At 31.6% G+C, this 17,994-nt stretch overlaps 1 protein-coding gene across 1 annotated transcript; it reads left to right on the top strand.

The window, feature by feature from the left end:
* The first annotated feature begins 7,234 nt into the window (after positions 1-7,234).
* LOC114189705 (MDIS1-interacting receptor like kinase 2-like) lies at positions 7,235-9,750 on the top strand. The gene is made up of 2 exons (XM_028078358.2): positions 7,235-9,175; positions 9,304-9,750. Exons 1-2 carry the CDS (start codon positions 7,339-7,341, stop codon positions 9,600-9,602), a joined length of 2,136 nt encoding a protein of 711 aa, XP_027934159.2. The 5' UTR covers positions 7,235-7,338; the 3' UTR covers positions 9,603-9,750.
* Positions 9,751-17,994: the final 8,244 nt, after the last annotated feature.

Below are 17,994 nucleotides of genomic sequence, written 5' to 3'. Positions count from 1 at the left end.
GAGATGCTTGTTACAGAAGCTAGGGGGAGAAGTCAGAAAAAGGAACATAAAGGTGGTAGAGAGAAGAGTAGGAGCAAGTCCAAGTCAAGATACAAGAATTTAGAGTGCCATTTTTGTCATAAAATTGGGCACATTCAGAAATACTGTTTTAAGTGGAAAAAGGAGAACAAAGACAAGAAGGGCAAACAGAGAGAGAATGATCATGATGATGATGATCATGTCACTACTGCTACAGATGGTGATCTTGTTCTTCTTCGTGACTTTGAGTCCGTTAATCTTGTATCTGATGAGAGCATGTGGATTATTGATAGTGGTGCTACACTGCATGTTACACCTAGGAAGGAGTTCTTCACATCTTACACTTCTGGTGATTTTGGAGTGTTGAAGATGGGTAATGATGGTGAGTCTAAAGTGATTGGTGTTGGTGATGTTTGCCTGCAAACCAACATGGGAGTGCAGTTGTTGCTTAAAGGAGTCAAACATGCTCCGGATGTCCGTTTTAATTTAATCTCTGTGTAGTTGCTTGATGATTGTGGTTATGACAATCACTTTGGTTCTAGTAAATGGAAGCTCACTAAAGGTAACTTGGTTATGGCCAGAGGGGAGAAACAATCTAAATTGTATTGGACTAAAGCTTTGGTTGCTAAAGACAGTGTGAATGCTATGTATATGGAGGCATCTTTGTGGCACCGGAGGCTTGGTCATATAAGTGAGAAAGGGCTTAACTGCTTAGCTAAAAAAGATGTGCTTATGGGATTGAGAAATGCAGAATTGGAGAAATGTTCTCATTGCATGGCTGGTAAACAAACCAGAGTATCTTTTAAGAAGCATCCACCCTCAAGGAAGTCAGAATTGCTTGAATTGGTGCATTCTGACGTTTGTGGCCCATTAAAGGTAAAGTCATTTAGTGGTGCACTTTACTTTGTTACTTTTATTGATGATTGTTCCAAGAAGCTATGGGTCTATGCTCTTCAGCGGAAAGGTCAAGTACTTGAAAAGTTCAAGGAATTTCATGCTATGGTTGAGAGGCAATCAGGCAAGAAGCTGAAATGCATCCGTAGTGATAATGGTGGTGAGTACCGTGGACCTTTTGATGTTTATTGCAGGCACCATGGTATTAGACACGAGAAGACTCCTCCTAAAACTCCTCAGTTGAATGGTTTAGCGGAGAGGATGAACAGGACCTTGGTTGAAAGGGTTACATGTATGCTTTCAGAAGCAAAGTTGCCTAAGCACTTTTGGGGAGAGGCATTGCTTGCAGCTGTGCATGTTATTAATCTCAGTCCCGCGGTTGCTTTGAATACTGAGGTGTCAGACAAAATTTGGTTTGGTAAGAATGTTAGATATGATCATTTGCGTGTCTTTGGTTGCAGGGCATTTGTTCATGCTCCTAAGGATGAAAGATCCAAGTTAGATAAAAAGACAAGGCAATGTATCTTTATTGGCTATGGTGAGGATGAATTTGGCTACAGGTTTTATGATCCTGTTGAGAAGAAGCTTGTTAAAAGCCGTGATGTACAATTCATGGAAGACCAGACCATTGAAGACATTGATAAGGTGGAGAAGACCACACCCGAGAAAGACAATAATCTCACTGATGGTAATTCGATGAGGTTGCCCGCTCACAATTTGGAGAATGTTGAAACGGAAGCTCAAGACAATGAGCAACATGGTGATGTTGATGATCAACAGGTTGGAAGTGGAGTAGAGGTTCCAATTGATGATGCTCAAGAGGAACATGATGATGATGATGATGATCTTGGTGATATATCTGAATCACCTCAAGTCCAACTCAGGAGGTCTAATAGACAGAAACAACCTTCTACAAGGTATTCTTGTGATGAGTACATAACCTTGACTGATGGTGGAGAACCTGAGTGTTTTGAAGAGACAAAGTTCATTGCTATTACTGAAGCATGCAAGGAGTTGTTATGGTTGAAGAAATTCTTGCAGGAGCTTGGTTTTAGGCAAGATAACTATTCATTGTTCGTTGATAGCCAAAGTGCTATCCATCTTGGTAAGAATCCAACTTTTCATTCTAGATCCAAACATATTGATGTGAGGTATCATTGGATACGTGATGCTTTGGATGCTAAGTTGTTGGAGTTGGAAAAGGTTCATATAGATGATAATGGTGCTGATATGATGACTAAAGCATTGCCAAGAGGAAATGTTGAAGTTTGTTGTGAGATCGCTGGTTTGGCGGTTATCTCCACATAGTTGTGAGGGGGAGATTTGTTGGGTATTGGGCTCCCTTCCTATGTGGAGAAAAGGCCCAAAATTTGAGAAGCCCATGTCTCACTTAAACCTAGTGGAGAGGAGGCTATAAAATAAAGAGAGAGGCAGAACAATAGAGTCAGAATACACTGAAAGCACTAACACATAGAGGGAGAGGTAGAGGGAAAATTCTTTTCACGTTTTTCATAGAGCTGTCGCAGTAAATTCGGCGCTGCGGATTCGTTCACCGTTGGATCGGGCTGAAATTTTTACAGCAGGTTCGGAACTCATTGCTCTTCATTCTGACCGGTCGGATCTTTGATACGAGGTCTGAGTTGGGAGATATTAATTTCGCACTGCAGCAGTGATTTGTAGAGGTTTTCCCTCTTGTTCTTCTCTATTTGAAAGTTTTGTTGCTTTGTTATTTGGTTGGGTGTTGGCACTAATTTGTGCTCTTACTCTGTCGTAGTATTCGTCTCCACCACATTTCCGTCCCCTTTAAATTATTAAAATATTCACAGTTAATTAAGTAACTTCATATGTATATATATATATATATATATATATATATATATATATATATATATATATATATATATATTACTACTCACTTTCTATTTTTTATTTCTTCTAATTGTTTGATTTGTTATGAAATTCATTCACATCTCTAATATATTTTTCATTTTATCATAACATTTACACAATTATGTTCAAATGATGTATATCAATTAAATATTTTTTATGTCTCACATTTGAATATTTATATTTTTTTAATATTTTTATTTATTGTATATTTTCCTTTCACATCAGAATGTTTAACACTCTCAATTTAAGTTTTTAATAGCATAAACCTTTCATTTACTAGGTAATATAAAAAAATTATCTTCTTTACTATATTATTATTAATTTTTGTTTCATTTAATTTTGTTTCGTTAAAACAATTTTCATTATTTCTCAACCATTGACTATGTTGATATTTGAAAATTCGTCTTGGATCTCTAAGGTACTTTTCATCTTATCATACCCTTAATTATACATTTATTTTCCTCTATGTGATTTCATTCAATAGTCTCTCAAATTGTTTCTAAATAGACATTTGATAATTTTTTTTTATTTTTTGTTTATTTTTATCATGTAGAATACTATTTTGATATATTTTATATAATTATTTTTTATTTTCTAACTCATTATCAGTCATACTGTAATTTTGTCATTATAATTGTACAAATAAATTTTATTTACTATAATATAAAAATTTCATTTAATTTTCTATGAATTTTTTTATCACCATCCAACATATATTAAAGTTCAAAAAAATACAATATCTATGTTAAAATTTTATTATTATTAATTTAATATTTGTTCTTTGCATGATTTTAATCGAATGATGTATTATAACTTTTATTAGTGAATAAAAATGAGATTTATCAAAATTTAAAAGTTTGAAGTAAACAAACATTTAAAATATATTTTTATCAACTAGGTTACATTAATGTTTGCAAATTTAATAAATATTTTGGTTCACATGAAATTTTATTTCCTATTCTAAGTTGAGATGTACAGTTAGAATTTCTTTCTAAATATTTGATATCGAATAGACAATCCTCCTCTTAATATTGAATATTTGATAATATTATGTTTCTTATACCATAATTTTTTATTATTTTATAAAAAGTAATTAATTAATATTCAAATAATAAGAAAACATGTACGTGTATGGGTACAAGAATATACTCATTGCCTGATGGAAATGAGGATGAAACAAAAGTTTGATACTCTGTGGGTTAAGGTATGAGGATGGATTTTTTTTTAGGATAGCAAAACCCGTCCCCGTTCCGTTGTGTTGGAAAAAACACGTCATCGATTAAGAATATTATTGTCTTTACCCCCAAGAATTACCCTATTAACATAGAAATAAAATCAAAACAAGAAACACAAGAATATAATGTGGAAGAATTATTCTATTAACAGAGAAATAAAGATCAAAACAAGAAACACAAGAATATAACGTGGAAACTCCAAATACAAAGAAAAGCCACGACAAGAGAATAATCACTATGTGTAAATTTGCACAACACAAAAAACCACTCTCTACCTTTGACCCCAAGTACACCTACACTCTCCAAGATAAGAATTTAACTACAAGAGTCCATTATATACTCACTAACACTCACCTTTAAGTTATCCTAAACGATGTAAGACTTTTTAAAATGTATTATTTTTATCAACCCGACACGTTTTCATGCCTAAACAAGAGTGGATGATATATATGATATTCATATTTTGTGCCTGTAGCACATTCACATTCAGTTATAGATCGTGTCGTCGTATAGTATAATATCATGCGAATTATTGTAATCCATCATTTAATGTATTATGTAAATAATAATAGTTAATCTATCATTATTTTGTTTATTTTAAAACAATTCTAATGCAAAAAAAAAAAAAACAACACTTAAATACACTATTATTTTTACTATAATAAAATGTAATACGATATTTCAAACTTATAATTTGAATGTAAAATTATTTTAACCATCTTATAATCTTATAATTTATTAAATCTACTTTTCATAATATAAAAGAAGTAAACACATACCACAATAGATAAATCTTTTTATCACAATTTTTATTTGAATTCATAGGAATGGTAACGGGTCGGGTCAGATATGGATAGTGCCTACTCACAACCTGACATGCAACAGAAAAATTCACCTGCTACCCGTTTGTTTACCTGTCGGGTATCAGTATAAAAAATATCCGGGAGTACTTTCAAACTTGTGGATATCCATGAATACCCGTGAATATTTACGAAAAAGTTATAATTTTAAAAAAATAAAATTTTAAAAAAATATAAATTAAAATTTAATTTTAATTAAATTTAACTTGATAAAACAAAAATTAAATTTTAATTTTAATTTTTTCGGGTAATTGGTACCCACAAGTACGAATAGTATGATGTCCATACCTAACTTACAAAACGGGGTATTGAAATAGTTGTTATATGCGAGTAAAATACATGCAAATATCAACTACTTGTCGCAGATTTTATGCGCAAATACCCGCGAATATTTTTACCATTCCTACTTTTCATATTAAAAAATTTCATATTATCCTAGATCACCCAAATATTTACATGTTCAAAACAAAACTAAAATAAAATCTTACATTATTGTAACGCATTTTCTTAAAGTTCTATAATTATGTTCCTAGTATTGTTTCCGCTGCTTTCTCTTACATCATTCAGTCAAATATATATATATATATATATATATATATATATATATATATATATATATATATATATATATATATATATATATATATATATAATGAAATTTTCAAAGTTATGTTACGGGTCATTTGGAATGACTTGGTAAGTCAATCTTTCATTGAAAAATAAGGCAAATATATGTTAGAATATGTCTTACCACTCAGATCGTAGAAACAAGAGTTATTTTAAACACAACGGAGCACGCCAACATACAGTTTATGCTGTTGACTCTATTTATATAAGTGAATTTTTTACTAAAATAAATCCAAATTAAAAAAAAAAGTGATGTTTTTTTCTAAAATAAATCCAAATAAAAAGAATAATTACCTAACTAAAGCTTTGAAAAGTTTATTTCTATATCAACATTTTCATATTACAATATTATAAATATTTTATTAATCAAATATAGTGAATTTATAATTTTATTTAAATTATTTACTTAATTTATTAAATATATAAACTAAAAAAACTGTATTAGAATCGGCTCCCAAAAATCGTTTTCCAATGGGAGAAATGTCAAAATTTATATAATTTATAGAGTTATAGGTCTACTTCAGGAAATAAACTTTTCAAAGTGTTAATTAGGTAATTATCTTTTTAATTTGGGTTTTTTTAAAAATAAATTAGTATATTAGTAGTGCACATTCATGAAGATGCAAGCTTTCTGCTGCGGTGCAGTTCAATATGTATGAACAATTTACTATGCCTTTCATATTTCCAAAGCTTCTGTCCATGAAGCTCCAACCCTTTTGGCTGCTTCTTCTAATGTGCTTTTCTGCATTTCCTCATTCTCATGCTTCTAATTCTTCTCGGGTTGCTTCAGAAGCAAATGCTCTCCTGAAGTGGAAAGTGAGTCTTGACAACCAGAGTCAAGCTTCTCTCTCTTCATGGAGTGGCAACAGTTCTTGCAATTGGCTCGGAATTGAATGTGATCACTCCAAATATGTGTCCAAAATAAATCTTCCAGGTATTGGATTAAGAGGTACGCTTGAAAATCTCAACTTCACGATGTTTACAAATATTCACACTCTAAATGTAAGTAACAACAACTTGAATGGAAGCATTCCTGCTCAAATTGGAGTTCTATCCAATCTAGTTGTTCTTGATTTGTCTGCTAATAAACTATCTGGGATTATTCCTTCTGAAATAACACAGTTGATTGGCCTTCATGATTTGAACATGAGTTTTAATACTTTTAGTGGGTCCCTTCCCCAAGAAATAGGGAGATTGAGGGAGCTGAGAATGCTTCATGTTCCTTGGTGCAATCTCACAGGGACAATCCCAATCTCTATAAAAAAGTTGAACAATTTGTTTCATCTAGATGTGGGAGGCAACAACCTTTTTGGTATTCCTCAGGGAATTTGGCATTCAACCCTAAAGCACTTGTCACTTGCCGTTAATAATTTCCATGGTTCCATTCCTAAAGAAATTGTAAATTTGAGGAATGTGGAGATTCTATATCTTTTTGGGAGTGGTCTTTCTGGCACCATACCCCAAGAAATTGGGATGTTGGGGAAAATTATAGAGCTCGACTTGAGCGGTTGTAATCTTAGTGGACCTATACCTATTTCAATTGGAGCTTTGACCAATATGTTACGTCTCGGCTTGCACAACAACCAACTTTCTGGTAACATTCCTAGTGAACTTGGTAAGTTCATCAACCTGGAGATTTATATCTTTAAAGTAATAATCTTTCACGCTCTATTCATTGTGAAATTAGAAATTTGAACAATTTAATTAATCTTAATGTAGATAATCTTTACCTTGTAGGAAATTTGCATTCCCCTATAACAATCGAGTTGTCAAACAACAACCTCTCAGGACCAATCCCGACTTCTATAGGTAACATGGTCAATTTGGAATTCCTTTTACTTGATCGAAACAAACTCTCTGGATCCATTCCTTCCACTATTGCAAATTTGTCAAAGCTTCGTTATTTATCTTTATTTCAAAATTATCTCAATGGTAAGATTCCAATAGAAATGAATAGGCTTATTGCTTTGGAAAGTTTGCAACTAGCTAATAATAATTTTGTTGGTCATTTACCTCATAACATTTGTGTTGGTGGAAAATTGGCAAAATTTTCCGCTAGCAATAACTATTTCACTGGCCATATACCAAAGAGTTTGAAGAATTGTTCTAGCCTTATACGAGTCAGACTTCAGGAAAATCAACTAACTGGAAATATAACAGATGCTTTTGATGTACTTCCGAACTTGGATTACATCGAATTGAGTGAAAACAATTTTTATGGTCATCTTTCACCAAATTGGGGGAAGTTCCGTAGTCTCACAAGCCTCAAGATCTCAAACAATAATTTATCAGGTGTTTTCCCACCAGAGCTAGGTGGGGCAACAAAATTACAAGAACTTCAATTATCCTCAAATCATCTTACAGGAAACATTCCACAAGATTTATGTAATTTGGTCTTGTTGTTTCGTCTATCGCTCAACAACAATGATCTTTCAGGAAATATTCCCAAAAGAATTGCATCGATGAAGAATCTTCAGTTTTTCAGTATTGGATCTAATAATTTGTCTGGCTTAATTCCAAACCAACTTGGAAATTTAGTCAAATTATGGAACATGAATTTTAGCCAGAATAAATTTGAGGGGAATATTCCCTTGGAGCTTGGCAAATTAATATCTCTTACAACTCTTGATCTCAGTGGAAATTTCTTGAGCGGAAGATTAACACATATGCTTGGGGGATTAAACAAATTAGAAACATTGAATCTCTCTCACAATAGTCTTTCAGGTGATCTTTCTTGCTTTGATGATATGATGAGCTTGACTTCTATTGATGTATCGTCCAATGAGTTTGAGGGTCCACTTCCAAACATTCCAGTCTTTCGCAATGCTACAATGGAAGCATTAAGAAATAATAAAGGCTTGTGTGGCAATGTTAGCGGCTTAAAGCCTTGCCTAACACTAAGTGGGAAATCACATCATCATGTGACAAAAAAAGTTATAACAATGGTTCTACCCCTTACTTTGGGCACTCTAATGCTGGCATTGTTTGTTTTTGGAGTCTTGTATTATTTATGCAAAACTTCAGTGAAAATGGAAGAGCGAGCTACCAATTTACAAACTCTAAATACATTTGCAATATGGAGTTATGATGGCAAAATGGTATTCGAGAATATTGTTGAAGCTACTGAAAATTTTGACGATAAGCATCTCATTGGAGTTGGAGGGCAAGGACGAGTTTACAAAGCAATGTTACCCACAGGTCAAGTTGTTGCTGTAAAGAAAATGCATTCAGTTCCAAATGGAGAAATACTCAATATGAAAGCTTTCACAAGTGAGATCCAAGCTCTGACAGAAATTCGCCATCGTAACATTGTAAAGTTATATGGTTTTTGTTCACATTCACAATGGTCATTTATGGTGTGTGAATTCTTGGAGAAGGGCAATGTCCAGAATATTTTGAAGGATGATGAACAAGCAATTGCATTTGATTGGAGTAAGAGAGTGAATGTCGTCAAAGGTGTAGCAAATGCTTTATTCTACATGCACCATGATTGCTCACCTCCAATTATTCATCGTGATATATCAAGTAAGAATGTTCTCTTGGATTTGGAATATGTGGCACATGTCTCAGATTTCGGAACAGCAAAGTTTCTTAATCCCAATTCATCCAATTGGACCTCATTTGTAGGAACCTTTGGATATGCTGCTCCAGGTCAATTTTCTTTCCTTCTACTAGTCAAGAATCTCATAATTTTTCAGTTTCTCTTTGTTGGTCATAATTATCTATACTTATCTTTGTCACTACAATCCATTTTTTTCATATATTTTAGTTTGTTACAGAACTTGCTTACACAATGGAGGTGAATGAGAAATGTGATGTGTATAGTTTTGGAGTGTTGGCATGGGAAATACTTCTTGGAAAGCACCCTAGTGATTTTATATCATCTTCATCCACTGGTGTGGCCTTAACACTTGATCACTTGACATTGATGGATAATTTGGACGAGCGTCTCCCTCCTCCAACAAAACGTTTAGTCAAAGAGGTGACATCAATTGCAAAGATAACAATTGCTTGCTTGGCTGAAAGTCCACAGTCTCGTCCTACTATGAAGGAGGTTGTCAATGAACTTGTAGTGTAAAGCTCATCCTTCACTCAACATTGCAACTTACATATATAGCTAAAGATTGGACTTTATAAAGAGGGTTGGGTTTTATTTGCTATTTTCTATTTTGTGTTGTATTTTTTATGTCGTAATTTGTGTTATTTTTAACTTGTACCTGCAAGATACTATGAGATATAATGATAGTTAAATATCGTTAATAATATATATTTTTTATGTCCAAACAACTTATTTGTATATGATAGCAACACTCATATATAACTTAGGAACAAAGGATTATTTATATACTTCAATGGGTTTATATTCCAAGATGACACAATTGATGATGCAATTGGGTGTACAACATCATTGGAAAATATTGATATGGGATTCTTCAAGTTTGAAAAAAGTGTACAATGCAATATATATATATATATATATATATATATATATATATATATATTATATTGAATCTATGTTTTATTATTTTTATAAAAGAAATAAAAAGATGTCCAATTTAATTCTCATCATAACATCTAGTGCTCTTTTTATCCTTTGGTAACGAGTTATATATATTAATTATTAAAATAATATTTTACTATTTTAAAGACAAGAAAGAATTATTTTTTGTAGACTAATATAGGAAGAGAAAATAATGAAACAAATAAGATTACAAATAATAAATTTGTGTTTATCTTTATTCTTATTAAAAAAACAGAAACAGATGAAAGAGATGAGTGTAATGTGATAAAAGAAATAAGAAACTCAAAGGACAATAAATAAGAAAACAAAAAATAGTTTAATAATTTCTTTTTATTATTATATTGAATTTTATTTTATTATTTTTATAAAAGAAATAAAAGATGTCTTCCGATGCTCCTTCTATCCTCTGGTTACGGGTTACTTACCTTCTCATTTCTTTACAAATTATATTCTAAATTTAATTTCAAGTAATTTTCACTACAATAAGAAAATTCTCTATTAATAACCGGTTTTAGTAACAAAAATGAATAATCACAATAAATATCAATTTATAAAATAAAAAATTATTAATTATTAAAATAAACACTATTATGAATATCAAATTATAATTAATAAACGACTTAATTAACTAAAATTAACAAAAATTAAGATATAATGGAACACTAAAACTAAACGAAGACTAAATTAAATAACCAAAAATTACACCATACCTCTTTTACCGAGTAGGCAACTAAGACACAATCACCAATTCTCATTTTAGACAACACTAAACTTTGCAATCTGAGTAATAAGATAATTTAGTAGTTAGATGAAAGGGAAGAAATAAAATTAGTATGATAAATTTAGAAAATAGGGCGAGAGAGATTGCAAGTTGAATTTTTCCATTAAAAAAAAAGTTCAATTTTTCCATTAAAAGAAAAACTAACGTCAATAAAAAAATCATAATGAAGCAGCATCTCGCCACTGACGCTAGCAAACAACTTACGGAAAAAATTGGACTCTTTCATCAGTTTCACGTTGCTCTGAAGGTAACCTTCCTTCTTCCTTTCTCTGACTCTTCGTTTGACCTAATTGTGGTGGCGAGTGAATGTAGGGACATGCAATGAAGATCAAGGGAAGTTTGAGTGCTGCTCAGAAATTTACTGTTGTAGAGTGAAAAAAATGGTGTAGGGAGATCGTGCTATACATGCTAAATATTTAATTTATTTTTTTCATTTTTTTTCGGTCTAACACTTACATCAATAAAAAAAATACTTTTTAACAGAAGTTTAGTCCACAAAAACATTTAATGTATTTAATTAATATTATTAATTTGATATTTAGAACATGTGTGGGATGATGAACAGCCAAAAAATTTATATTCACTTTAAAACTATAAAATTATTTTTCATTTATGTTTTCTACGTGCTAACAATCCAACTAACACTGTTGAACCGAATTTGGGAGTGCGGATTTATTTTTTGAATGTGTTCCATTTCACTGATTTGAAGGGATAAACTAGGGTTGATTTGAGGGATTAAAAAATTATTTCATCCACGATAAAAGTAGAGATTAACGAGTATTAGTAGTCGGTTTACTATATTGCCCTTGCGTTTGTTTGTTTCCAAGTAGTGCTTCCTTTGCCAATATTCTTCCTCTGCCAAGATTCCTGAAAGATTCCTGAGCAGATTCTTCCTCCATTGACGAAGCTCAATTTAAAATGCTACAAGCACTGGTGGTTGTTTGGTTGTTTGTGAACCAGAAGCTTGTTTGTGAATGTGAAGGTCATCCGTGAGAGGTGAGTTATGGTGTGTGATTGTTGAGTGCGGAGGGGAAAGAAGATGAGGTTGTTTGGGGTGTGGTGGTGGTCGTGAGAGGTGTTGCGGTGGTGTCGTGAGTGGTGTTGGAGGTGTTGCAGGGGTTGTGTTTGCGGACGGCTTTGGGATGGCACCGGTGTAGATGGATGACACCGATGTTGTGTTTTTGAGAGAGAGGGATGGCACCGGTTACGTAACCGGTGCCTTGTTTTCACAGGAGCGACACTGGTGTCATGGTTATAACTCTTTTTTTTTTTTACTTTTTTTAAATTTTTTAAACTTCTTTTTTAACTTCTTTTTAAACTTTTTTTAAACTTTATATAAATTTTGTTTAAAATTTTGATTGTTTAACTTTCTTTTAAAATTTAATTGTATAATTTTTTTACATTCATAAAAAATTAATTTTTTTATTTTAAAATTTTATACAATTTGAATATTTTTTAATTCGTATTAATTAGTTATAATTATTTTTATAACATCAAATTACAAAATCATTCTCTTTTTCCATCAAGGGTATTTCGGTAACTTTCTAATTCTATCTATTTTTAAATTTATTTTATCTATCACATCAATCAAATCATTTTATTAACTTTCATAAAACTTATCTCCAAATCCACTCACTTTACCCTCTAAATCCACTCACAAAAAACACAAAAATTCATCCACCAAAATCTACACAAATTCATCTTCACACTCTCCCTCATATCCAACCCCCCAAAGGAACACACCCTTAAAGAGGATGGATTAATCCATCCATCCCCCAAATAAGCACTCGTATATCCCTTTAAATCATTGAAAGTGAACGAGGTGGATGACCAAAATCCGCGCTCTCAAATCTAATCCAATAGTGCAATTCCTTCATGCGAACACTGCGTAAAGTCCGTTTAGCCAATTCTATAATTTTTAATTTAGTATTGTTGTAGACTTAGTTTGGTCAACTCTAATAGTGTTTCATTTTAATCCACACTATTTTTTGACAGTTGATGACCAATCATTAGTATAATGTGGTTAGAAAAGGTTTCTACGCCGATTCCGAACTCATTGTAGACACAGTTAACATAAAAAGTAGAGCTGTTACAATGGGTTGGAATCTGCGAGTTAATCTAGTTTATCATAGGTTCAGATCGAGTTGAGTTGAAACTTTTTTACAAATTTTAATACAGGTTGATTTTTGACTTGGTTCACCTAGAACCTGATTCACCCGGGTTGAACCCGTGGTGAGCCAGATTGGCTCACTAACCCGCAAATAAAAGGTCACACAAGTGTTTTATGTTAAGTTGGACTTTGCATTTGGGTCAGGCTAAGTCGTTTTTTTTAGCAATACATAGATAATTTTATATTTTTGTGATTTTGCTTTTTATTTAGATTGTATTAAAGTTTATTTAGATTTTAATTAGAATTATAATTTAGTTTTGACTGAAAAAAAATAAAAAAACATTGTATTTTTTTAATTAAGTGAGCCCGTGAGCCAACCCGTTTAACCCACCAATCCATGATGGGTCAGACCGGGTTCAAACTTTTTTGGTTCGTTAACAAGGTTGTTGGGTTAAATTAGCTCACTAAATGATCAATCGTTAATGGATCGAATCGGATTAGACTAAATTACTTGATTTGACAGCTCTAATAAAAAGTTTTTAAAGCCTCTAACGATTCTGAATCTACTATAAAAAATTTATATGCTAGACACATTCTAGATCCGTCACAAAATTTCGTAATAATATGTTTCTATGCCATGTGAACAACTCATCTAAAAGCAACAATCAATTACAACTACGGTTTCGAAAACACAAGAATATTTTTTTTCATTGAAAAGTGTGCTCGTACTCAAGTTGACGAAGAAATTATTGTACATATTGTTGCAAGAGTGAATAAAAATGTAATATTGGGTTTGACAAAGTTTTCCAAGTATATTTTACTTGTAATTTTGATTTTTTTTTTCATGAAGTATTTCTTTCAAAAGACGGAAGTAATTATGTAAATGTGTTGTATTGATCTATCCATTCATTACCTAAAGTTAGTTGAATCAAAGAATAACAAAATTTTTAGGACATATTCTTACACAAAAGCACATGAGCAAAAGAGTATGCTTCAACATCACAGTTCATATTTTAAAGTCGTTGACTATTATCGAATTAACAACGTTTAAAACACGCTTGACAAAATATGTAATACAAAATATGTTCTTCAAATTTCATTAAGATGCGATGTTATCCCATTTTTAAACTATTTAATCAACTCATCTTTATTTCATTGTCAAATGTCCAAAATATTTTGAAGAATGATGAACAAGCCAATTGCATATTTGATTGGAACATGAGAGTGAATGTCGTTAAAGGTGCAGCAAATGTTTTATTCTACATGCATTAGGATGAACTCATATCTAAAAGCAACATTAGCTATAATTTACACACTCTCTTATGTCGAGGTATATTCATTTTGTATGTAGGATAAGAAATTAGTGGATGGTCCATTAACGATGATAGACTCTAATTTGGTTCTGATACCATATTAGAAGTAAGTTTTTAAGTTTAATTCAATTCTACAAAATCAGCTTGTAAGGTAAGGATTGCACCCTCTTATATATTGTGAATTGACCTTATTTCTAGTCAATTTGAAACTTCCAACATTCCAAAATAACAAAATTGATTATGCAACTGTGAACAACATCGTTGGAAATGATTGAAACGGGATTCTTCAGGTTTGAGAATTGTACTTTGCAAAGTTATTTGGATTTTAGGCACAAAGAAAACATCGGAAAACACAAGGGATAGTTGATGAAGAAGGTATTGTTCTATGACACATTGTTTCAAGAGTGAACAAAAAAAAGTAATATTATGTTTGACAAAGTTTTCCTGTTATATATATTTTTAAAATTTTTAAAATGTGATATTAAATATAATCTTTTAATTTATTTTATTATAAATATTTTATTTAAACTTTTATAGGGAGTTTTAAGACATAATTATTGCGTCAGAATGTTTTATATGATACCGTAAATAATTTATATTATCAACAAATCTATATTATTTGTTGAAGTAATACAAAATTATTATATGACTGATTTTTATATGACAGTCTAAATAATTTGCGTTATGAATAAATATATATTATTTATTAAAATAATATTATTTTAAGAAATAAAAGTAATAGTAAAATATACTTTTCTAAAAAAAATAAATGTGTACAAGAGTGAATATGTTTTTTTTTCTAATAATATTATTTTAAGAAATAATAGTAAAAGTAAAATATATTTTTTAAAATAAAATAAATGAGTAAAAAAAGTAAATTATCCTCGACACGAAAAAAAATGAGTAAAAAGATAAATTAACAACTAAAAAATTAATATTTAAAACATTTATCAATAAAATAAATATAAATAATAAAATAATTTTTTAGTATCTTCTTTCTTCCTTATTTCTCCCCTAAAACAGAAACACAACACCACCCCTCTCTCTCTCTTAGCTTATCTGCAACCCAACTTCTCCCAATCTCTCTTCTCTGTTTGCTGCCATCTCACAGTCTCAATATTTTATGTTCAGATTTTGGAAGAACCAACCCAACAGGACCCTCAGCAGCCTCATCCCACGACTCCCATTATCCTAGGTAGGTTTCATCTTTAAATTGGGTTCAATTCCAGCTAGAATTCACTAGCTAACCTTTGAATTATGGGTTTGATCGTGTTATTCTTCATTCTCCCTGTCTTGATGATGGATCCTCTTAGGTTAAACTGAAAGTTCTGCTCCCTTGTTATTCACTTGACTCCACCAAACTAATTCTTGGCAAAAAGGTAAGGGAAGCTAACCTCTTACTCTAATTTCGTAAAGGATTCGTTGATTAGGGTTAGAATTGCATGATTTGTGTGTTGTTTGATGAATCTGAACACTTGTGTGTGATGAATTGTGAGTGTGGCATGAATTGTGTGGTTTGCATGTGAAAATAGTTTAACATTCTGATGATTTCGCCCAGGCGAGCAACTCTCGCCTGAGCGAAAATACCAGAAGCTCACCCCTGATGTTGCGCGAGGTCTCGCCTAGGCGAGCTGGTTTCGCCTGAGCGAGAGTCAATCTCGTCTAGGCGAGACAGCTTAGCTTGAGCGAGAATTCGCTCAGATTTTGGGGTACTCTCTGTTTGGAGGCTCGCCCAAGCGAGAGTGACTCGCTTAAGCGAAACAACTCTCTAGCTTAGGCGAGATCTTCTAGCTTGAGCGAGATTCACTGCAGAGTTTAAGTTCCTTCCCTGTTTTGACTAAATGATGTTGCGTTCACTGAATTGGTGTGATTATGGCTTATTTGGTATGTGATTTTATGCATGATAGTCAGTGTGATGATAATTGAGTGAAATTTGTATGTACGAGAATGTGTTGGAGTTAGGATTTCAAGGGAAATTCTAAGGAAAGTGGTTTTAAAAAATGTAAGGACATGAGGACTCATATTGGTGGCATCCTGACTCTCCTAATAACCATTAAGACTCATATAGAGTATAATGGATTATGTCGGGAGGAGTAGCAGGAGGTTCTAGTCTATGGACCCGATCTGTCATAGACGTGAAGGAGACTTACCTTGGGAGTGGTTGGTTGGGTGAATACCCCTTGTGCCTAAAACTCTGCAGAGTTTGGAAACCGTCATAAGTGCAAGCCACCGAGAGCTCCAATGTCACTTACATAATTCGGATATTGAGTCTAGAACGATGATGTTGTGTCATGATTGTGGTGATTTGGATGATTCTGATAATTGTGTGATCGACCCTGATTGATGTTTAACTATTAAATTGCATGATTTCTTCTTATTTAAGTTAGCTTACCCTTCTTGCATATGTTTGTTCTGTGTGTACTTCTATTCTTGCAATGATCGTCTTTACTGAATGGCGTGAGCAGTTAAAGGAGCAGGTGAGGATACACCCCTCCTAGACAGAAGTTGAGTGGTGTTTGGACGCTTCCAGCGGTAGTTGCCACCTTTAGTTCTGCTTAGATGTTTTTGGGTGTTTTGTAACTCCTTTTCTTAGTATAGGCTGTATGTATAGACAATATATGTATAGTTATTTTGAGGATGACTGTATTGTTACCTTATACTGACTTATTACTATCATCTGCTTTTAAATTATCACAATTTAATATTTTGTTTTATAGCATAAAAATTATTAAAACGGAATGTTACATTCTTCTTATATTATAATAGATATATAACTCGTAAATTCATATTTAGTTTTATTATTACTATGGATCAAATATTTTTTTAATGAAAACAAAATAATATTTATGAAGAAGACTCAAAACCTAACATCTAACATGTAGAACAAAAAAGTGAAATGGCTTTTGTGGACGAAGGATTCAGCCCCTGCAACACAAAGAGTAAACGAAACTAACTTTGTAGTCACTTACAATTTTTTAAATATTTAGTTAAATTTTAACTATGTTTTAGGATTGATTATTTTCAATTGACTTTCTTTTAAAAAATCATTTTATTGAATATTTTACATTTTTATTGCTTATATGTTTTAACATGAAAAATCCAATAATTATTTAATTCAGTTTTAATATTTTCTAAATTTAAAAATTTATAATCAAATTTTAATTAAAATTTTTTGTTATAATTATTAAAAATTAATATTTTTTAACTGAATTGTTTTCATCAACTGGAATAACGTTATCACAAACTGAACAATAAAAAAATTATGTTCTGGAAGCCTAATATTTATAAGGAAGCTTGTTGGTAAAATTTAGCAATCAATTACCATATTTTTATTCTATTTAAGATACAAAGTACTTAACTTGATCAATAGACGTAGATAAGTTCTCAGTTTTAATAACAATTGAGTTATCCCTTTAATACTTCTCAAAATTATAGTTATTGCGTATTTAGTTAATACGGGATTGAATCAAATCGCTCTAAAACTGAGTTACACTTTATAGGACTCGGAGTCAAGGCATTGTTTACGAAAACAGTGACAATATAAAGTAATATTCATGTCACTCCAATTAACTAAGAAAAATATACCAACAGATATTCAATTAAAAAGTATAAAAAAGTTAAATATTCAATAAAATAAAAACTTTCAATAAAAATTTAATTAATAATACTCACATTTATTACAAACTTAAAATTTAATTAAATCGGAGGGAAAGTGAAAGACTAAAGAAATGTATAAATATATTA

Source organism: Vigna unguiculata, chromosome 7 (genome assembly GCF_037176805.1).
Source record: "Vigna unguiculata cultivar grain cowpea cultivar isolate G323 ecotype 2 chromosome 7, ASM3717680v1, whole genome shotgun sequence".
Taxonomy (NCBI): domain Eukaryota; kingdom Viridiplantae; phylum Streptophyta; class Magnoliopsida; order Fabales; family Fabaceae; genus Vigna; species Vigna unguiculata.
The sequence above is the reverse complement of the archived record's forward strand: the minus strand, read 5'-3'. Positions and strand labels throughout refer to the sequence as shown.

What these genes read in the sequence shown, in the direction of transcription:
- LOC114189705 (XM_028078358.2), top strand. Translation starts at nt 7,339, where the DNA reads ATGGTCAATTTGGAATTCCTTTTACTTGATCGAAACAAACTCTCTGGA. An exon ending in CTTTGGATATGCTGCTCCAG is followed by an intron (nt 9,176 to 9,303) that starts GTCAATTTTCTT and finishes AGTTTGTTACAG; the next exon opens with AACTTGCTTACACAATGGAG.